This window comes from Anoplolepis gracilipes, chromosome 15 (assembly GCF_047496725.1).
Source record: "Anoplolepis gracilipes chromosome 15, ASM4749672v1, whole genome shotgun sequence".
Lineage (NCBI taxonomy): Eukaryota > Metazoa > Arthropoda > Insecta > Hymenoptera > Formicidae > Anoplolepis > Anoplolepis gracilipes.
The window spans coordinates 2,952,066-2,974,526 of NC_132984.1; the positions used below are offsets into that span (position 1 = coordinate 2,952,066).

At 32.6% G+C, this 22,461-nt stretch overlaps 3 protein-coding genes across 10 annotated transcripts; 1 reads left to right on the forward strand and 2 right to left on the reverse strand.

Moving 5' to 3' along the window:
* Positions 1-2,457: 2,457 nt before the first annotated feature.
* C12.1 (spliceosome-associated protein CWC15) lies at positions 2,458-4,193 on the reverse strand. Its single transcript, XM_072907728.1, has 3 exons — positions 3,800-4,193; positions 3,299-3,596; positions 2,458-2,806 (listed from the first exon to the last, which is right to left on the reverse strand). Exons 1-3 carry the CDS (start codon positions 3,928-3,930, stop codon positions 2,564-2,566), a joined length of 672 nt encoding a protein of 223 aa, XP_072763829.1. The 5' UTR covers positions 3,931-4,193; the 3' UTR covers positions 2,458-2,563.
* Positions 4,194-4,225: 32 nt separating this feature from the next.
* Ziz (dedicator of cytokinesis protein Ziz) lies at positions 4,226-16,939 on the forward strand. Of its 7 annotated transcripts, none has more exons than XM_072907707.1 (29): positions 4,226-4,360; positions 4,674-4,790; positions 5,161-5,339; positions 5,433-5,502; positions 5,664-6,095; positions 6,208-6,699; positions 6,843-7,009; positions 7,146-7,307; positions 7,409-7,488; positions 7,815-8,071; positions 8,164-8,405; positions 8,500-8,605; positions 8,953-9,324; positions 9,417-9,614; positions 9,739-9,885; positions 9,962-10,148; positions 10,246-10,287; positions 10,634-10,812; positions 10,969-11,180; positions 11,284-11,691; positions 11,849-12,149; positions 12,438-12,597; positions 12,762-12,922; positions 13,051-13,380; positions 13,495-13,645; positions 13,862-14,124; positions 14,229-14,586; positions 14,692-14,983; positions 15,062-16,939. In XM_072907707.1, the coding sequence occupies exons 1-29, from the start codon at positions 4,262-4,264 to the stop codon at positions 15,294-15,296; spliced, it is 6,399 nt and encodes a 2,132-aa protein (XP_072763808.1). In that variant the 5' UTR covers positions 4,226-4,261; the 3' UTR covers positions 15,297-16,939. The 7 variants fall into 7 exon arrangements, with proteins under 7 accessions (XP_072763808.1, XP_072763810.1, XP_072763809.1 ...); XM_072907709.1 differs by having other exon boundaries at positions 13,495-13,636; XM_072907708.1 differs by having other exon boundaries at positions 8,500-8,599.
* A 259-nt stretch (positions 16,940-17,198) lies between these two features.
* On the reverse strand, positions 17,199-22,117 carry LOC140674289 (short-chain dehydrogenase/reductase family 16C member 6-like). Of its 2 annotated transcripts, XM_072907726.1 has the most exons (9): positions 21,418-22,115; positions 21,140-21,293; positions 20,502-20,656; positions 20,204-20,381; positions 19,831-19,960; positions 19,554-19,674; positions 18,085-18,210; positions 17,817-17,903; positions 17,200-17,725 (listed from the first exon to the last, which is right to left on the reverse strand). In XM_072907726.1, the coding sequence occupies exons 2-8, from the start codon at positions 21,275-21,277 to the stop codon at positions 17,834-17,836; spliced, it is 918 nt and encodes a 305-aa protein (XP_072763827.1). In that variant the 5' UTR covers positions 21,278-21,293; positions 21,418-22,115; the 3' UTR covers positions 17,200-17,725; positions 17,817-17,833. The 2 variants fall into 2 exon arrangements, with proteins under 2 accessions (XP_072763828.1, XP_072763827.1); XM_072907727.1 differs by lacking the exon at positions 18,085-18,210 and having other exon boundaries at positions 17,199-17,725; positions 21,418-22,117.
* Positions 22,118-22,461: the final 344 nt, after the last annotated feature.

Here is a 22,461-nt window from a genome sequence, read left to right on the forward strand (position 1 = left end):
CTCGATACTGATCATCGACACCATCGATATATTTAAATAAATATAATTTTTGCGTAATTTAATTACAATTTATTTATATATTTGTATACATTGCCAGCATAATCCATAAAATGTAAAAGGAACAGAATATGTAACTGATTAGCGACCTGCGTGTGGTGAAAGTGAATTCAAGCCGCAAATATCAAATGAAGGCGATATGAGCGGTGTGTGTGTGTGTGTGAATAAAAATACGTATCGAGACTTTGCTAATTCTTTTAGACCTATTCAAAAATTAATTAAAAGAAATTATTCCTTAGAAATAAATCTGTGTACATATTCGTGTTATCTCTTCAGAGTTTATTTCATTTAAACTTTTATAAATTAATTTTATTCGACGATATATATATATATATATATATATATATATATATATATATATATATCTATATAGCGTCGTGATTTCAGAAGAAAGTTCTTTTCGAAATTATATATGTATAATAAGAATTAATTGGAAAGAGATAAAATCTAATACGAACTTTGATGAGATAAACGCGATTAATTAAAGCTTTCTTAGTTTTCATTTCTCAATCATACAAATCTTCTGGTAATCTAAGCAAATTTTAAATTGTTCTACATCGAAAAAAAAAACTGATTAAATGTGACAGATAAACATATGGATATGCTTATATATACTTTCTACATTTATGTGAATACTAATGCATTTCGAAAATGGATGATTTAATAACGTAAATTTCTTACTAATTATCTTGTACAAGTATGTAAAAAAAGCATAGAGATAAGATACAGGAATACTTGAGTAGACAAAAATTTCTTGAGGCGAATTCTTCTTGATTTTTTCATTTCCTTAAAACTTTTGTAGACTTTAATAATTTTTTTTAACGTCTGCAGACTACTACATGCAAAGAATAGAATTTTATATATGTTTTTCCTTGGAAAAAATATGTCAAAGTTAATGTGTCTTTAGAGTTGATTCTATACATATTGTAGAACCGTCATATATTAAAAAGATAAAAAATAAAAGATTCTTTACGCTTTTAGTTTCAATATACTCTGAGGTCACAGCAAACTTCTGTTTTCCAATCCTTTTAAATTTTTCAATGAGATATCCTAACGACATTATCATAAAACATGGAAATTTACTTTAAAATATATATACATATACATAAAAACGTTCTTATCGAGGAGGTAAATTAAAATGCTCGACACGTCATCGAGGAAAGTAAAGAAAATAGAATGGAACGAGAGCAAAGGAAATTTTGGTATTCGAATATTTTACGAATATTCAAGTTTCGATTTCTCTGGACGATTGGAAATCAATCGCCAATCGGTTTCGCTAAATCAAGTCCTCTATCATCGATCTATGTGTTAATTCAAGTACGCTCCTCGCGAGCTTCGTTGGCTCTTTGTGGGATGACGACTGGGCCGGGTGCGTTAAGTCGGTTGGCCATGTCGGTGTCAAGTCGGTGCCAAGAAGTCTACTGGCGATAACCAGCTGCATCGGTAGACTGCCTGCTGCCACAGACCCCGTACGGCCCCTCTGGGACCGGTTATACTTGACCCAGCGCGCGATTCGTTGCGCGCTGTCCGAAGACCGGATCGCTACCGACATACACATGCATATGTCACGCATACTACTTGAAGGCGTAGATAGGAATCGCAGGAACGAAATGTCCAAGTGACGCGGAGAAAGGAGAGGGCAGAGCAGAGATTGGCAGGAGTCGCGAGAGATACAAAACTTTGCGGAGATCGAGAGGGAGATGGCATTTATGCAGATTAATCGCCAAGGATATATACTGTACATTATTTAACCAGGTGTATCATGGGCTCTAGACAGTTACGGAATCAAAGATTTCGGAAGCCGAAGACTGCACTCTCCGACTGACTTTAACTCTTTCCTTTCAAGCATCTATCCATGGAATGAATAAATCAATTTGTTTTCTATAAATATTAAGGAATCTGAATAGGACTAAATTATATCAAATACAAGTATTTTATTTAAATAATACATTACATTATAATCTTTCATCAATAGTTTTGTTAGAATTGTTTTATAGATATTTTTTTCACATAAATGTAAAATGAAATATGAGAAGAGAAAGATTCTACAGTTTGGATCATCTATAATATATATATATAGTCACAATAAAACAAAGAAGGAAAGAAAAAGTATCCTATAAATATTTGAAATATCTATTTATCTGACAATGAGACGTACAGAAGGCAGCAGAATATGGTTTAGATATTTTTGTTTTATAATATAACGTAATCTCTATATATGCTACTTACTTAAAGTTATAGATAATGACAATAAGAAACTAAAATATTAATTAATATATATATAAAAAACTCTTCTTCCGTTTGAAAGATACATTAATATATCTATTGTTTTAATTTAGTTGAATAATTATTTAATGTCTATGTATATATATATATATATATATATTATATATATATATATTGAAATTAATTTTTCTGGAAGATACAAAGAGAGAAAATGTGCTTTTATTTAATATAATGCATTAAAAAAATTATTTACAATGTGTGTTAATACTTGATTAATGAATTATTTAACGTACTTCTCCATAAATTTACGGTGGAATTCGCTTCGTAAAGAATCATTGATGAAAACTTCATGTTTCTTTTTAGGTTCGGAACGCGCACAATTTTTGAAGACAACATCGTCGTCCCATCGTCTTCGTACTTTCATATCTACCCTTCCACTTTGCGAGGAATAATTCAACAAAGGATTTCCAGAAAGAATATTTTCCATCCGTATCCTCTCTTCTTCCTGCCGTTTCTCCATCTCCTGTAAATTTTAAAACAACTTTTTTTTATTTTTTGCAAAATATGAATGTAAAATAGAGGGATGAAGCTACTAATTGCAAGTCAAAGTATTTTACATCATGATTCAAAAAAATGTCTAATTATTACTTTTGACATTCTGTTACTTTTGTTTTCTTTTTCTTCTATTTACTTTTTTTTATATATATGTATCTCTCACTTTTTACAATCATAAAAAAATTATATACAAAACAAAGTGTGAGAAGAAATAAATTTGCTGAACTCTTCCTTACTATGTTCCAACTATAATGTTTCATTGAATTATATATATGAATTGATTAATCTATCACGAGAGTCTTTTCTGCATGTTCTCAGAAAGCATGAGATATTTATAAAATAACTATGATTTATCACTCTGAAGATTCATATATGCAAACTTTTAAGATAGTTTACAGTCTTTTACTCTTAACTGATTTTGTAGAGTATCCTAATTTTTAGTGACAAAGATTTTCTATACTTTTTTAGCTTGTTCCGCTGCTCGCTCCTTCTTAATCATCTGCAGCTCAGCCAAGAGCACAGCAGTGTCGTCCTCATCGCTGTCAGAATCCGATTCATCATCGAGTGGATCATCCGCATCTAAGCTGGCTGCAGGAACTTGGTCTAGCTTCTGCCTTTTCGCACTGGACGTAGTAGACTCTCTGGAAGGTTCAATGGCACGGCGGCTCGACCCTTTATCCTTTTCTCGCTCCCTTTCCTCCAATTCTTTCCTAAAGTCACGATTTCGCAGCTCCTCGACCGTTCCCTGTCCATATTCTCTGCAAAGGAAACATTAATTGTAAGTAGAGAGAAAAAAAAAATCTCGCAATATAACCTCAAAATAATCTCCGTTAACACAAGCAACTTTCCGTGAGGATTCTAAATTTTTGTATACCAAAATTTATGCAACTAGTTTATAAACAGGGCATTAAATTGCAAAATAAATTAAAAAAAAATTGATTACTCCACCCCTCCCGCTTACCTGTACTTGAGCTTCGTGTGCGATGGCAAATCTCTGCTGCTATATTGTTTGGAAATTGCGCTCAGGTCCTTCTCACCTCGACCCTGCCCTCCTCGGGCGGGCTCGAACGTCGGTCTCGCCGCGGTGGTCATATTTTTTTTATCCGCTATATAACGCACGAGCTAAACGTCAAACCGCAACTCTCAAACGTCAGTCTGCGACCAGATCTGGCTACTGACGCGACCGTCGATGGTATGTACCGTCCTCTGCGCAACGAGGGGCGACGAGAGAAGATATAGTGTGATGGCCGACGGGAGTCGTTGGCGATCTTAATCGATTGTCACAATAGGTCGCGGGTGATGCCCCCAATTGTTTTCCGGCGTAGCCGGAGCGTGCGGTGACCGATGCGGGCTGACGACGCGGCCGATTTGTTTCGGGATCGATCGGCATCGATCTGCGCAGCTGACGGGGCTGACGTGCGAGATGAGCGAGAGGAAGTTCACCCGTGGCCTGGGGAAACCCGGCATGGCGGCGCAGTTACGGGAGACCGTGTCCCAGGTTGTCCGCGAGAGTACAGTGCAGGTGAGATCGGGCTACCAATGTCTACCTCCGGAACTGGGTGTTCACCGAGGCCCTTTACGTACGCGAGAACGCTCACGGTTATCGCGAGAGCGCGGGAAGGTCCCCTTATCATTGAGTATATAAAGTGTAAACAAGTTGGAATTCTTTCAAATTTTAAACTTTATTAATTAGTTAAATTCGTTTAATCGAAGCCAAGGTAGATTTTTGTAGAAATAATGAAAAAATCATAGACTTTATATGTTTGATAATTGTATTATGTTACCCTTTATCTCTAACATTTGTATTTTGTTTATATATTATTGTCTTTTTGCAGAATAAACCACACCTGGTCGAACCCATTGATTTTGAGAATTTCATTCTGAAGAATAAGACTCTGTTGCAGAATGATCCTCAACGAGAATTACTGCTTTATCCTCAAGATGATATTTCTGTAAGTTATCGCATACACTGCTTATCTATAAGCTTGTCAGCATCATCCGCTTCATTTATAGATAAGCCAGCATAGTAAAAATAACACCAAGGCATGAGATAAAAACATATAAAATACTTAATACAAAATATCTTTTATTTCTAACATGCCTTTAATTTAGTTTTGTAAACAGATAATTATCTAATTGAAAAATTTAGGATATTATTTCTCTTGAGATAGAGGAAAATTATAATTATTATTAAATATTAAATTATAATAATTATAATACATGTATTATTAATAATTATAATAATTATTATTATTATAAAAAATATATTATAAATAATTATAACTGTAAATATTAAATGTAAATTATATATATTTTTTACAGCAAGTGGTTCTGCCAAGAAGATATCGTAGTATGGTACCAACGGTACAGCATATTACAGAAAGCGAAGAAGGAGTGGAAAATCTCCTGACAAAGGAATGTTTACATAGTTATACATCCAATTGGAATCTTGTACATTATAAATATGCAGCGTATAGTGGAACTTATCTTGAATTGCCAAAGTATGAATCTAATGTCAGAATTAATTATGAATTAATTATTAAAAATTATCCATTGTTTTGTAAATATAATCTTTTTTTTTCTTAAATTTTTAGAATATTGAAAGCGGACGATTTAAAAGATGAAGTTTATGAAATTGATACAGAAGTGGATCAAGTAGATGAGGTAATATCTTTTTCTCATTTTAGAAAATTTGCATTGCAGTATTAGTGACATTTTTGATGGATGTTTAGAATTTTGAATTATTTAAGTATTATGTTTCTTTTTGAGAGCTTTATTTTCGTCGCTTTATTTTCATCTAAGCATGGCTGTATATATTTTTATAGGAATTGACAAAGAACGATGGTATAACAAAGGAAGGTTATTTGATGAAAGGTCCTGAAATTGGTAGTACAGATAGAATGTTTGCTTCGAAATCGTTCAAGAGACGTTTCTGTCATCTCAGGCAGGAGGTTGATGGCACTTATATACTGGAATTTTTTAAAGATGAGAGAAAAGGGGAGGCAAAACTGACAATAGTGATGGACTTTTGCACGGAAGTTGTTAGAAATTCAAAGCGTGGGAGATATTGTTTCGAGCTACGAATGAGCGACACTCATAAATCTTATACTCTGGCTGCCGATAGTGAGACCGATATGCAAGATTGGTTGTTAAAGCTCAGTTCCGTGATACAGCATTATAAACAACAAGAGGAAAAACGTGCTGCTTCACTGGAGAGAGCCTGTAACACACCTCCGCCATCGCCACAACCCATGCAGGTAGTCATTACTTCCAAGTTATTTTAATCAGTTATCAATTCTTAACTTTTTTTTATAGATCAAAAAACGGATTTTTATAACTCTATCTAATTATTTTATGTTTTAATTTTAGGTTTATGGCACACTGAAGGGCCTTGAACAGAGCATGAATCCACAATTGATTAAGTACTCCAGAGAGACTGACACCAGCATCGCTCTAGCGAGGAGAGAGAACAGAAAAAGACTATTTAGTGTGTATCCTTATATACCCCATGCCAAGGTGAATACAGGGCAAATTGCCGATCATAACGTGGATCCATATAAGGAGCAGTTTGGCAATAGGATCTTTGTCAAGTGCGAGAGCCTCAAGTTTCGACTGCAAGCGCCGATCGACGAAAAGGAATCTTTGTGCCAAGTGGAACCTTATTATACAACGTTGAGTTTATTTGACGCGAGAAACGGTAGAAAACTGACGGAGAACTTTCATTTCGATATTAATCACGAAATGGTCCGGGATATGACGAGAGAATTGAGTCCCACAGGAATCACAACGGAAACGGAAGATATTACTCTTCCTGGGGAATTGAAAAATATTCCTTCAGATTGGATCAAGTATCCGAAACAGGTATGCGATTATTTAAATACAAGAAAAGCAGGAGAGAAATTGATAATTTTGCAAATCGTATATCCTACAAATATAAATATGGAAATGCGAGATTAGGATTTATAAAAAAATACTCAAAGTCTGAAAACCAATTTTTGTTGCAGGCCATATTCAATATTAATAATCCTCATCCAGATATATTTCTGGTCGTCAGAATAGATAAGTTGCTTCAAGGAAACATATGCCAGATCTCAGAACCGTATTTGAGAGCTACTAAGGATCCAAGATTGGGCTTGAAGGTGCACAAACAAGCCCGAGCGTGTTGTCAAAGGTAAGATTGTAAGTTTCAGATTTTTTTTTTTTTTTTGTATTGTGCAATGTCGAAACCCAAACTTCTTGGTTTAAATAAACAAATAGACAATCAAAGAAATAATTATATGAAAGACTTTGTAATCGTATTTTTTCAGGCTGGGAAACTATAGAATGCCATTTGCATGGGCTGCAAGGCCATTGTTTAGATTATATAGTAACGAATTGGATACATCCTCAGACTTTCCAGCGATATATAGACAAGAAAACAACAAAATAAAGGATGAAGAACTATTAAAACTCCTTTCAGAATATAGAAAGTATGCTCATAATTATTTAATATGATTTAAAGATATTTATAACTTAATGTGTGTGCTGCAGATATAATATATATATATATATTGATAACATTTTTTTGCAGACCTGAGAAGCTTAGCAAATTGACTGTGATACCTGGTTGGTTAAAAATCAAAATAGAATCTATTACAGACATCCCTGAAAGTGAGTAATTGAACAATACAATTTAGCTTAATAAAATTTTGAGAGTCTCTCAGGGCTAAAAAAAATTTACAAATCTCGAAATTTAAGAATTTAAAAATCCGAAAAAAATAAATTGAATATGCAATATCAGTATACAAGAGCCAAACTTAATTATTTTATCAATTATAAATAAACAGGCAAAGTTATTAATTATTTTAAGTAGAAATATTTTAGCAATCCTTGTCAACAATTAGAATGGTTTTTAATTTTTGTTATGGAAAAAGAAATTATAATTTATAATTTCGAATACAATTCCAGACACATGACACATAAAATATGATTTCTAGATACATTGTCGACTTGCCTAGCGCCATTAAAGCCATTTCCGATACCTCCAACGGCAGAGCCGACGATCGAGATCGCCGAGTTCGAAAGTACTTCTGAGAAAGACATTGTGCATCCGTACACGACGTACCTAAATCATCTCTACGTATATCCGCAGACGCTCTGTTTTGACAGTCAGAAAATGTTTACCCGAGCTAGGAACATAGCGTGTATCGTGGAGCTTCGCGACGACGATGGCGAGAATGTCAAACCTTTAAGAGTACGAATGATAAAAGCTTTCTCTTGTAAAAATTTATACGAAAATTATGGAATCTATAAGCTTTTATTTATTTTTTTTTAAATTTGTAATAGGCGATTTATGGAAAACCTGGTACACCATTATTATGTCTGCGAGCATCATGTGCAGTTTTACATCACAACGCGGTACCCTCTTGGTATGAAGAGATCAAGATGAAGCTGCCCACAAAGTTGCACGCGAAGCATCATATACTATTTTCCTTTTACCACATAAGCTGTGATATGAATAAGAAAAAGGAAAACGGCGTTGAAAGTTGCGTCGGCTATGCGTGGGCACCCTTACTGAGTAAAGGAAGGTAGGCGAATTGTTTGATGAAATTAATGATTTGGAGCTAAAATTGCTGATATATTTGCACTTTTATTGATAAATATGTTTTTAAAATTCTACAGACTGAACGTAGACGTGGAATCGAGTATTCAGGTACTGTCTGTAGCTACGCACTTGCCACATGGATATCTTTCCATACAACCCCTTGGACTAGGAAAAGGGGTAAGAGTAAGATCGATTATTGGTATTACTAATTAATATCATTAAATGACTATTAATATAAATTACATCGTAATTATATTGAAATAAATTAGTTGACGAAACAATGAAAGAAGCGATTACACTCAGAAACAAACACTGAATGCAATTACATTCAGTAGAGACATGCATGTGTGACGAAACAATAGGTTTGTTTTTTATTCCTGCACTTCTGAACTAGTGCAGTAAGTTAAAACGAGAAAAAGTATATTTCTCTTATTCTAACTTATTGCACTAGTTCAGAAGTACAGGAATAAAAAACAAACCTAATATATTTAGTTAGAAATAATATGAATGTGACTTGTATGTGATCGCAGAACGCGGGACCGGATATTACGTGGATCGACTCCCAACGACCCATTTTCACAGTATCTTTCCAATTAATTTCAACGGTATTTACACGAGACCTTCATCTGCACAATCTGTTCGTTCATGCTGAACGCATTCTGGACACGAAGCCCTCAACAATACCATCGGATTCAGAAACCTGCAAAATTTTGAAAGCAGCACACGCGATTCAACTAGTCACCGTTATCACGTTTCTACCTACTATATTGAATCAGTTGTTTGTATTGTTGGCGTGCAACACTAGTCAGGAGATTGGATTGTACGTGATCAGAGTTTTGATACACTTTATAAATATGGTGCACGAAGCCGGACGCAAGGAAATTCTACAAGCGTACATCAAGGTACAAAAAGATTTAGATTCTGAATATTTAAAATTAAAGTTGAATATTTCAATTACATTGTCGATTTATTTTGATTCTATTCGTGTATGTAGTTCGTGTTTGTGCTGCCTCCTCTACGAAATGGAAACGTCACGGTTCACGAGCAACTGGCGAAACATTTGCCAACTTTGCTACAACCGAACAACACTGATTTTCTGGTAGTGAACAAGTTTATGCACCACTCGAGTTTCTTTTTTGAAATAATGATCAAAAGTATGGCGCAATATCTCCTAAGTACTGGTAGAATAAAGGTAATTTGCGTTGGAAATTGTCTGTAATTATGTAAATATGTGTAGATTGCTCGAAATGTCTTGCATCTGCACAGATACATTAATATATCTGGTGTAAGAATTAATGCGAACTAACATATTTCAGATGCATAGAAACGAGCGTTTCTCGAAAGACTATCACGAGAAGATCAAGACGTTATTGGAGGTAATTATGCCGTATCTAATGACCAAGTACAGAGAAATGCCAGTGGAGACACATGAATTGAACAAAAGTCTTGCACAATTTTTGAAGGTATATAATATTGTGTACGAGAAATTATCAGATATATATGTATATCTTTATCGTAACTGTCTTTTGATTTTCATAGCGATGTCTCACATTCATGGACCGTGGTTTCGTGTTTTGTCTCATCAATTCTTATCTGGACAACTTTTCGCCCGGTGATCAACGTACATTGCACGATTTCAAGTTCACCTTTCTACAGATCATCTGCTCTCACGAGCACTACGTATCATTCAACTTGCCAATGATGCAGTCGCGTCTCGTTTCTAGAGGTAGGTTCTTATTATCGCAAGAATTGTCTGCAAGAATTGCGGTGAAAGTGATACTAATTTATTGTTAAACTTAATCATTTCGCGTGTTGTTTAAAAGATGACAATGACACTGATTGTGAGAGAGAACCAGAATGCGATGGTACGTTTATATTTATATATCCACGCACGAATATGTGTAATTAATATTTTCTTGTTTATAGTTATTTATGTGCATAGTTACAATGCGAGTTCTAGTCAATTATACTTTAGAAACACCAGTAAAATTAAAGGATTTCTCAAATCGACAATTATATACATATATATGCACTATTTATATTTTTTTTCGCATAATATGATCGCATTTGTGAACTAAAAATCCTATATGCACTCTCTTACTTGTCTATTTTATACACGCATTTATATAACACTATGTGTAAATTTCAGCTTTATTACACAATTAGAATGTGTAAAGTAGATAAAATTGAAAAATTTTATTTGAATGACAGATTTAATGAATGAATATTGTCTCACGGAGGAGTTCTGCAAACACCACTTCCTAGTTGGTCTTCTGATGCAAGAAGTTAAAACTTCCCTCAACGAAATTGTGCAGATTCGTAAGGTGGCCATAAACACTTTACGAGATCTAATGGCAAAGCATGAATTGGACGATAGATATCAGAATAAGGTGCGTGACTTTTCATGTTCTTTTAATTTGAAGGCAAACTGTGAGAAACATTCTTGGAAGAATCGATATTATTTTTTAAAAAATTGAAGAGAATTATAATTTAGTTGCAGACTATTATAACTGCTTGCTTTTCTGAATTTTAATTAATTGTTGCAGGGTCAACTGAGTAGAATAGCTTCAATTTATATACCATGGCTCGGGATTGTATTGGAGAACTTGCACCGATTGCAATCTGTACAAGAAAGTGAAATTAAGGTAGAAATGAAACAAAACAGTACAAACAGGGTGTCAACTAGCAGTTCGTTTTTGGCAACAAAGGATAGCACTATTAGTAGCACAGCCGCAGGCACACCCAAGTCCATTCACAGGTATTAGTTTTGATTGATTTATTAGATATTTATCGATTAATAATTGAAAATAAAAAAAAAAAAGAAAGATTTAATGTTGTAATTGTTTTACTGTCGTCCGCAGATTGACTCTTCACCTGGATACTCAGTCACCCGTGAGAACATCTATGCATCTGCGAGACTCGACTTACTTTGCCGCAATTGCGGGTCAAGGATTAGTAAATGGATATTCTTGCACTAGCGTTGAATCCGACACGTCGACGGTGTCTGGCGCATCTCAGTCCAACATTTCTCAGGAGACTGCCATTGTTAGGGAATTGGTGGAAAATGGAACAGGCGAGAAGAAGAGGCATTCACGTACTTTGAGCGTGACACAGTCGTCGCCTAGATGTGATAAATTGCAGTCTTCAGAAGTGAAGGATATACTACTCTGCTTTCTGTTCATTGTAAAATATTTGGGTGACCATCAGGTGATTGCCTGGTGGCAACAATGCAGCGATACAGAAATACTAAGCTTCTTCACAGTGATTGAGTGAGTGGCAAGCAGACTAAAATAATATAGCAAAACAGAGGAATAAGATTATTTTTGAAAGAATATAATGACATTATTGTGACATCATGTGTTTAGCATATTTATTTTTTAGAGCTTAAAAACACGAATAACATTGTTCTCCCTTTCCTATTCTTAGAATGAGCTTGCATCATTTCAAATATATCGGTAAGAGACAAATAGCCGCCAATGCCGCGAGTAACGTCGGAAAACCGCGTACCGTCAAAGCGATGACTTTACCGGCTAGAATGGCACCACCGGATTTCACCACTGACAATCCAGCCACCAGCACATTGCAACCTCACAATACAGTTACCAGGGAAAATCTTGTTGAAAACGAAAGCAGCAAGGTGTATCAAGCTCTGCTAGAAGCAAATATGGCAACGGAAGTCGGCCTTATCGCGCTGGATTGCTTGGGGCTCTTCTGTATCCATTTTAAAGTAATTACAATTAATAAGTTTGAAAATGTTTTTATCCAATAGTTTCATGTGTAAAATAAGTCGCTAATTATTCTCTGGATTTTAATTATTTCTGAAGTAATTATATTATGCCATAAGAATAAAATTGCCGAAGACAGAAAAATTGATTGTTTTAGACAGACTATAGGGGGAGGAAATGAAAAAAAAAAATAAATGTCTACTTTTTAATTTAAGAATATTAAGAAAATAAAGAAATCTATAGAAACATATTTATCTAGATTTCAAAAATTAACATCTCATTTTTTACAGGATATTCTTTTGGCGAACGAAGGCGACAACGCAGTTATGCAAAAGCTTTTCAACATTTATTTATCGTTCCTTCAAGTCGGTCAATCGGAAACTTTATTACGTCATGTTTTTGCTGGGTTTCGAGCTTTTTTGAACAATTATTCTGTGGCACTTTTTCAAGGTAAACATTGATTTTTGAAAATTAAAAAATTAGGCTTTATTTATAATAGAGGAAGAATAAATGCACAGCTGATTGTGAGCCTTTCGATAAGAGATTGCATGTATAATGGAGAAAGTTACATAAAATACATATAAAAAGCTTAAATAAATATCTTTATTTTGTAGGCAATGCTGTGCTTTGTGGACGTTTGTGTTACGAGTTGCTACGTTGTTGCAATAGCAAACTGAGCTCAATACGACAAGAGTCCTGCGCTTTGCTGTATTTGCTCATGAGAAGTAACTTTGAGTTTACTAGTCGAAAAGGATTGACTAGAGTGCATTTGCAGGTAGGCACAATACTCGAATTTACAAGTGTAATGGCTAATTCCTTTCGTTTCATCCTACGACACATTTAAAAACTGTATTATTATAGCTAAAAAACAGCACAATAATCAATTTTCTGTTTTTTTTATAGGTGATAATTTCAGTCTCCCAAATGCTGGGAAATGTAATTGGCTTGAATAACTCGCGTTTTCAAGAATCGCTGTCGTTGATTAACAGTTACGCCTCCTCCGACAAAGTTATGAAAGGCACGGGTTTTCCAGTCGAAGTGAAGGATCTCAATAAAAGGATACGAACGGTTTTAATGGCAACTGCGCAAATGCGAGAACATAATAACGATCCTGAGATGTTGGTCGACTTGCAACACAGTTTGGCAAACTCGTATGCCAGCACGCCCGAATTGAGACACACTTGGTTGGAGACAATGGCCAGGAATCATGCCAGAGATGGCAACTTTTCGGAGGTATTTTTACAAATTATCACGCAAAATGTAACTCTTGTTGGAAAAAAAAATTGTTTCATTAGACTCTCTTGCATAATTCATATTTCAATAATACATATTTGTTTTATTTTTAAGGCTGCTTGTTGCCAACTGCATATCGCAGCATTAATGGCTGAGTATCTGAAATTGCGGAAAGTTCATCCACAGGGCGCAGAGGCTTTCGATAGCATCTCTGCCAACATATCAAAAGATGAGCGTAATCTTAAGCTCGACGCTGGTGAGATTTGTATGTTTGCTTTGTTTTATCGTGTTTATTGTCTGTGTTGTTGCAGTTTTATCGTATGCTACTATGATAGTTCAATAAATAAGATAATGTTAACTATATCCAGAAATATGTAGAATGTCTTGTTACCTTATTTATTGAGTTACTCTCATACATGGACGTATAAATTGAAAATGAGTATAAATAAAAGACACTAATTTAATTAATTTTTTTTTCTAGGTGTTCAAGATATTCACTACAATGAAAATCTTCTTCTCGAGCAATTAGAAGTTTGTGCTGACACTTTGGAGAAAGCCGAGCGTTTCGAATTGCTCGGACACTTATATCGCTTGATAGTTCCTATGTACGAAGAGAGAAGAAATTACGAGGCTCTGGCAAATTCCTATTCGCACTTGGCGCAAGCCTACAATAAAATTGTGGAAGTTACACGAACCGGCAAGAGACTACTTGGAAGGTTTTACAGAGTGGCATTCTTTGGCATGGTGAGAGACATATCTATGTATAATTCAAAAGTTTAATATGCGAGCATGTAAATTGACTTGTCATCTAAGAGATACAAAATGTGCACGTGTATTATGTCATCTAGGCATATTTCGAAGAAGAAAACGGTCAAGAATATATCTACAAGGAACCCAAAGTGACATCATTATCCGAGATATCGGAACGATTATTGCGCTTGTATAGCGAAAAGTTTGGGTCTGAGAATGTTAAAATGATAATGGATTCTGTACCAGTCGACATAAGCGAGTTAGATCCCAAGATAGCGTACATTCAGGTGACGCACGTAACACCGTACTTTGAGAAGCCCGAGTTGGAAGTGCGACAGACTGAGTTCGAGCAAAATCACAATGTTTCATGCTTCATGTTCGAAACGCCGTTTACTAAGGAGGGCAAAGCGAGAGGCAATCCGGAAGATCAATGGAAACGCAGGACTATTCTTACAAGTACAATCAGATATCAAATAATTTGAATTATTTATTTATTCACTTATATGAGATCTTATTTCGTCTTAAAAAAGAGGTATAAAGATTGATGGTTTACTTTTACAGCACAATATGCTTTTCCGTATGTGAAAAAACGCATTGGAATTGCCGAGAAACGAATAGTGGAACTGAGTCCTATCGAGGTTGCTTTGGACGAAATGAGGCAACGTGTTCAGGAATTGGAGGACGTAGCCTTGATCGGACCGACGGACGTAAAGAAGCTGCAGTTACGTCTTCAGGGTAGTATTTGCGTAACGGTGAACGCCGGTCCTCTGGCTTATGCCTCTGCGTTCCTAGATCCAGCCTTGTCTCCGCAATATTCCGATGACAAAGTGGAGGAATTGAAGGACGTTTTCAGGTACGTTTTATCGTAATCTCTCGCACGCGACATGTTGAAAAATTAGTGCTTTATGATTGCGTTGAGATTTTTTTTTAGGGAGTTTGTCAAAATATGTTACACAGCGTTACAAATTAATAGCAAACTGATCACACCGGACCAACACCAGTATCAAGAGGTGTTGCGCGAGAATTATCAGAAATTGTGCCAGAGTTTGTCGACTTTGCTTGGGGAACCGATATGGCCGGATGAGCAAGTAGGAAGCTTTAAACGCAATAGCGCTGCTTTGTTTAGTGCCATCAGCGGCGCCAATAATCATACCAGTACAGCCTAAGTCAATAATCTTAGATTATTCATCTAATAGGCCTCGGATTTATGTATCTTTTTCTAGCATAATATAATGTCTAAGCATCTTTTAAGCACAAAGCTCGTGAAAGTTACTTATAAATTGACATCTATTATATTTAGTTTTTCCTTGTTGCCACATATTCATATAAATCTATGATTAAATATCCATATTTTGCAACGTTTGGCCTAACAGGAAAGAACTTTCTAATCACTGCCAGATATTTCGGATAAAGTATTACAAACATTAGAAATAATAAAAAGATTTTGATTAAGGAATTTCGCGGATGTAATCGTTTATAGTCGTTGAACCAAGAATTCGACAAAGCCAGTTAAGAAAACTACTTCTACTTATTAAACTTTAGCGTTGATGTTGTAGTCCGATAAATTGCGTTTCAACTGATAGAATATAAGTTGGATGTCAAAGACTCATCGCCCAGGGCATTTATATACTATACAATCTATGGTGAGTAAAAATGTAATTTGGTACACATCTCAATTCTTTCACTGTGAATAATATTAGTCTTTAATGCATTCATATATTTATGATGTGATATATAATCAATTTTGCAAAAATTTTTATCATTATCTCTTTATCACAATTAAAAAAAACTGTAGCTTAAGAGCAGAAATGATTTAACGAAAGGAAAAGAAGTTGTATTACTTGAAAAATTAATTTCTCATTGCATCTTTTTGTTTAATGAATAGATAGTTAATTGTTTATGCTTGAAGATTATTATTTTATCATTGATCATATCAAATTTACAGCATATGCATAATCATGAAAAGTATGACTAAACTTTTTTATCTAATGTACGAGTTACAATACATGTATAATATACTGATGATTTATAGTGTACTAAGATACTTTATATAAAAATCAATTTGTGAATATATTTTTAATTCTTGCATATACTTTAAAATTTTTGCATATAAGTGCTATTACATAATTGGCTGTTTTAGAAATAACGCAAAGAGAAAGTACAGATTCTTTAATATAGATTGTCAGAAATATTTTTTACTATATATTATATGAATTTACGAAATGCGCTTGCATTATCAAGGACGAATCTTTCATTTTTGTGTATGTGGATCGAGAATAATTTCTATACTAATTACTGCGATTTTATAAGAAGTTAAATAAAAGTTTGTTTATACTGTAAAGAAAGGCAGAAGTGGAGACTGTAGCATCTAATTGGCTACGCTTTATATATATGGAAACAAGTCCGACCACTTTGATACCTTGCAAATGCGCACATAGATAATGTTACATATTGATAATTATTTGTGAAGAAGCGTGACATCAAATTTTATAAACTGAGAATGTGAGGCAGAGAGAGAGAAAGAGAGAGAAAGAGAGAGAGAGAGAGTCTGTGCGTATGTGTGTACGTATGTGTAAATTCATTTATTATCCGCAAAAAGTCATACCGGATGCGGATATCATAGATTAGAAATAACAAGAAATATACGTAATAACATAGAAAAATGTGTTTTGTCAATCTTCGACCATTGCGACTATTTTAAATAATTTTTTTAATTAAATCCACGAAAAAATGATAAATTTTAGTTATGTATATATCATTTTATAATTATAATGTATAATAAATAAAAATAAACATTTCTTTATTTTAATCTATTTCAAACTTTTTTAATGCTAAATACTATTAACTTAATTTTAAAGATATAAAAGAATCTTTTAGATAATACGAAAAAAACATATATATAATTTTTAAAATTATTTTGTTAAATTTATTACAATAAATGTCATTATTAGTTCTTTTACACTAGGATTAAAAAACCAATATATAATAAATATAAATAAATTAATAACAAAATGATATGATAAGTATTATAAAAATTAATATAAAAATAAAAAAGTTAGGTGTCTATGTGTTTATTATGTATATTAACAGAGAGAAGCATGAGAAAAGCCACGGTGTCATTTTTCATATCAACGTTTTTTCCACTTTTTGTACACTAACGTCGAATATGGTCGCTTACATCCATTTTATGGCCGTCCAGAACTACATGGCCATATCCATATTCGGTTATGATAAAATATGAATATAAGAACCGATTGGTTTAATAAAATACTCTAAAGTACAATCTATTTTATTAATGTCACGCAGAAAAGACAATAGGAGCCATCGCAGGATGTAAGAAGCGCAAATAAAAACTCAAGTTTCTTTAATTAAAAAAAAAACTCATTTATTTGAAGGTCCAGCCTTTGTATTTTACGTATCTGCGTACTTTTAAATGTTTTAGTTCAAATAAATGCGTTTTTTTATTAAAAAGACTTGAGTTTTTATTCGCGCCTTTACATCCTGCGCTGGTTCATGTCACCTTTCTCCTTGACATTACTAGTTTTATTTAAGAGCCAAATTATTATTTTTCCAAAATATTGTGTATTTCAGAGCACTAAAATAATAAAAAAATTACTATGATTATTATAATTATTATAAAATATTTTTATTGTTTTTTATGTAAAGTAACAAATTCGTATACAAACCCATTCTTTCATATTTTTTAATCTTCTACATCAGCGCCGATGTCTAAGAAATCATATATACAATATATTGCTTTCTTCGGCATTATTCTGAAATTAAAATATTATTTTTATTAGAGTAGAAAATGTAAACCAAAATAATAATAATCGTAATAAAATCGCATTTGTATTTATTAATGATTTATGAGTCGCGTTGCAGCTTGTTTAGTGATTTATTTGAAATTCTATTATGTACATTTAATGATAGAATTTTTATTTGTATGATTTATACCTCATTAAATATAATATTGGCAACCAATATGAAGGAATACTTCTTTCTTGAAAATTTTGTCTTTGCGCATCGATTATTAGTGAAGCTGCTTTTCGCGGTGTAAGCCCTCTCATTATAATTGGAAATCTATATATTATTGATAAATAAAATATAAAATTATCTCTCAGTATAATAACTATTATAAAAATGTCTTATTTAATATACAATGTTTTATAAATGTATGTGTAATGTAAGAACTATGATATTAAAAAACAAAAGTTTTTTTTATCAAATGGACGGCTTTCTGCAGAAGGGAATCAATTTACTCAAATATAAAATTGATAAAACGATAAATAAAAATTTATAAAAATTCAAAATTCTCCATTAACTTCATATCCACTATGAGACTTTGTTGTCTATATTTTACCTCTGTAATAATGTAGAATTTATTACATTAACATATAAATTTAATAAAAAAAAGGTTTTTGTGGACTGATTTCTTTCTGCAATTTATTAAATCTGTTTAACTAAAAGAAAAATTTATAAAAAATTTTAAACAATTAATTTAAAATAAAACATTTAATACAATTAAAAGTTTACAATTTAAAACAAGAAAATGTAGATTATCATACTTAATACAGAAATCTAATATATATGGAAAAATTTAAATTTAATTTTCTTTCTCTAACAACGAGATAAAATCAGGAGATTTATTGAAACTACCTACATTGTCTTTTAATATCTTTTTACCATATATGTTTTTATAGAAATATCTGCAAATCTGTTGTATCAAATGCATTATTGATTTAATGTTTTACAGTTTCGATATAGGTAATTTTTTACGATCTGGCCACATAAGAGAAAGTTTTACGATAGAAACTTCCAATCCGTTTTTTTTCAATTTTATTTCAATACAAGATTCATCTTCAAAACTTTTTATCAAAAATATTGAATAAGAATTATTTTTACCAACATATGTTTCATGAGTTTTTAGCAAACTTATTTTTTATTTAGTGATATCAACCTTTCGATTATTTATTAATAATTACTAAATAATCGAAGATTGATAAATAATTGATTAATAATTAATAAAATACAATAGACATAAAATTAAGGGGGTATTTTAATTTTATATAAATCTTTATTTATCGTTTTCTCAGTTTTATATTTGAGTGAGTTGGGCACTTTCACTTTCTTTTATTTAAACTACAGTAGTAATAATTAAATGTTGGTTGGTTACCTAATAGGTATCGCTATTAGGTTCGCAGAATGAATTGAATCATTTTTGCAGATAATATTTAAGTATTTAATAAAATAAAATATTGCAAGATCTTAGTTTCTCAATTTTTTATTTAATTTTCAGTTTCTTTCTGCAGAAAACCGTCCAAATATGCTAATTTAGAAAATGTATGAATTTCATAACTTTACACACTATTGTTATTACGAAATATTAATTACAATTCGTTAATTTTCTATCGTTATAAACTTGCCTTATTCTTGGCTTTTTGACAAGTCCAGTAAGTATTAAGGCCGGATAAATGGTAGTAAATTTAATTAAAAATTTTCCTTTGCTATATGCACACAACTCATTGAAGACAGCTTCCATGAGTGCTATAATATCCACATGAAAAAAAAATATTTGAAAAACATGCTCTGTAATTGTATCTGTTTTTACAGTTTGACTGTAAACGCATAATGTTTATTAATTTACAATAAATATTAATAATTATACCATAGATGTGTAAAATTATAATAAGATTGAATTACCTTTGATCGCGGATTTTGTGGAGCAATAAACCGTACCATGTGTAACGCCCAAAAATGCTGCTACTGATGAGATCGCCACAACGTGACCGTGATTCTTTTCAATCATACTTGGTAGGAACGCTCTCAATGTCTAAAAGTAATTTTCATTAAGAACAATTTGTGAAAGTATTATTACACGTGCGTGCATGTGTATGTGTGTATATATATGTACTTTTATTTTGTCTCTTTAATTTGTTGTAATTGTAAATGTAGTAAATTAATTTTTTTCAGTGCGTACTTCTGTTTCTAAAAATAATGTAAATTGCCCCAATTATTTTATATACATATATGCATCTTAATATGTGTATCTTAATATAACATATATGTCACTTGCCCAAAAATGCGACATTATATTGACGTCTATAACTCGTGTAATTTCATCGACGCTGTGATCTAGAAGTTTTTTAACAATTCCTATACCGGCATTGTTGACTAAAATAGTAACGTCACCGACTTCTTCCCTCACTTTTTTAGCAACTCTAAAGACTTCTTCCCTGTCTGCTACGTTGCATCTATAAAAATCTCGATCAAATTTTGTAATCAGCGTTAACAATGGTTAGATTGTATGGTTAATTGTACGCATATAAAATCGTTTTTTATTGAATATATGAATTTAAACAATATTGATTTACTGATATGCGTAGACTCTTTGTTTCCCCATAATTTTAATCTCCTTCATCGTTTGCTGGTTGGTTTCTTTATTGATATCCCAACATATTACTGTTGCTCCTAACGATGCATAACCAATCGCTAATTCCTTTCCAATACCGTGACCCGCGCCTGTTATCTGCCGCAATATATGCATATATTAAGTTTTAATCCTCGTATTGCGTGAATTATTATATTATCATAAATTTTATAGATTATAAATTTTTACTCAATTTAAACAGCGAACAATTTAATAATTTCTTTATCAAACAATTATAAAATAAACAAAAAGCAATAAGTCTTATTTTAGTTTTAATTTATTTTTGTTTGGGAAAATTTAATAATAAAGTGGCTCTAAATAATTTTAAAAGTGTATCCAAAATGACATAAAAAGGAGTTTGTGTGTAAATTTGCTATTTGATAGAATAATCTCTAGCAATAAGGTAAAATAATAAAAAATAAATCCATCCCCGGAAGTCCTTCCTTTGAAAAAATAAAGTTTTGATAAAATAAATTTGTTAACATATTTATATATATTATGTTAATATTAATTTTACTTGAACTGATAATGTTAAAAAAATATATCTTTTATATCCACGCAAATTATGAATTCTATACGTACCAAAACGATTTCATTAGCGACGCTCTTTTTTGATATTGGAATAAATATTTTAAATGTGCACTTGCAAATGAAATAAGAAACTTGCAAAATAAGAAATAGTATTTCTGCCAGAAAGTGTATTCCGTCGTATATATTCATAATTACCTATGGAAAGCTAGTAACAATAATATATATTATTAATGATAATAATATTAATATGTCTTAGCTTCGGAAATACAGAGTTTTCGGAATCGTTGCCGGGTTAAAGAAGTGGGAGTCCAAGAAGTCAAGATGCTCACCTTTTTTCAGATATATATTTAGACAATCTCCTTTATTTTGTAGCTTCTTTCACTAAAATAGTTCCTCTTAATTCACTTGACTAACTCATTTAATTAATATCTTTCTATATCTTATTTACACAGTCACTTTCCCTCACGTTTGTCTCGAATTAACTGACGTCGCGGGTTTGTATTTCTCGCGATTTATAATTACTCCGGTTTAACTGGTTAGTTCACTTACTGCCTAAGTATAATTATTGTCAACTGTCCGTCACTTGCTTCGTGGTGAACGATTTTATCACCTTCTTAGAACATATATAAATGAAAGAGGAATTGTATGTCCAACATCTGTATGAGAAGGAGTCCTATTTATCTTCAATGCGCATGTCCCAAAATTGTCCATGGTTTGATTTGATATTAATCACATTGATAGTTCTGTCATCAAACGCAAGTTCTTTACATGGTTATCTACTATTTCCCTACCTTGCCATTTATATATATGTTCTAAGATCACCTCCGAGAAGTTGTTCGGAGGGGGTCGCCCGGCAACATGATCAAGTATGGTCAGGTTGTCCAATTCGTGGCGAGACGTGCAAGTGAAGAAAATCTAAAGTTGAATTTCCTCGCTCCTTGCACCTTTCGCAATTCAATGACGCTTCCGGCTTCCGTGTCTCTGCAACTTGGTCTTCATGCGTCAGCGATTCGCGCGGTCAACATTCTACCCGCAGTGCATTTGCGGTGCGCCTTTTTATTAACTATTAATAGTATATACATATATATATATATATATATATATATATATATATATAAGTTACTTATCTATATTTCATAGTATTTCGAGCTATAATAAATAGTATATACATATATATTTTTAACAAACCAATTTTTGCTTTATTCTTTTTATGTATTTTTGCAGGTATTTTTCTACAAACAAATATCTTGAATAACTAAATAAAAGTTCTGAGAGTCTTTCTTTTTATTACTTTTTGTAAACATTTTTATATTTTCTTAGAGAGAAAAGCCATTACCGATTAAAATATTTTTTGAGAAAACAATTTCAACATA

Bases quoted from the DNA above. Each gene is read 5' to 3' on its own strand.
- LOC140674289 (XM_072907726.1), bottom strand. From the start codon at position 21,277: ATGAATATATACGACGGAATACACTTTCTGGCAGAAATACTATTTCTT. The intron at 19,961-20,203 runs GCAAGTGACATA...AATTACTTTTAG, and splicing joins ATATAATGTCGCATTTTTGG to ACATTGAGAGCGTTCCTACC. The intron at 19,675-19,830 runs GTAATTCAATCT...TGGATATTATAG, and splicing joins CACAAAATCCGCGATCAAAG to CACTCATGGAAGCTGTCTTC.
- C12.1 (XM_072907728.1), bottom strand. From the start codon at position 3,930: ATGACCACCGCGGCGAGACCGACGTTCGAGCCCGCCCGAGGAGGGCAG. The intron at 3,597-3,799 runs GTAAGCGGGAGG...TTTCCTTTGCAG, and splicing joins CACACGAAGCTCAAGTACAG to AGAATATGGACAGGGAACGG. The intron at 2,807-3,298 runs GTATAGAAAATC...TAAAATTTACAG, and splicing joins CAGCGGAACAAGCTAAAAAA to GAGATGGAGAAACGGCAGGA.
- Ziz (XM_072907707.1), top strand. From the start codon at position 4,262: ATGAGCGAGAGGAAGTTCACCCGTGGCCTGGGGAAACCCGGCATGGCG. The intron at 9,615-9,738 runs GTAATTTGCGTT...AACATATTTCAG, and splicing joins TAAGTACTGGTAGAATAAAG to ATGCATAGAAACGAGCGTTT. The intron at 11,181-11,283 runs GTATTAGTTTTG...TGTCGTCCGCAG, and splicing joins ACACCCAAGTCCATTCACAG to ATTGACTCTTCACCTGGATA.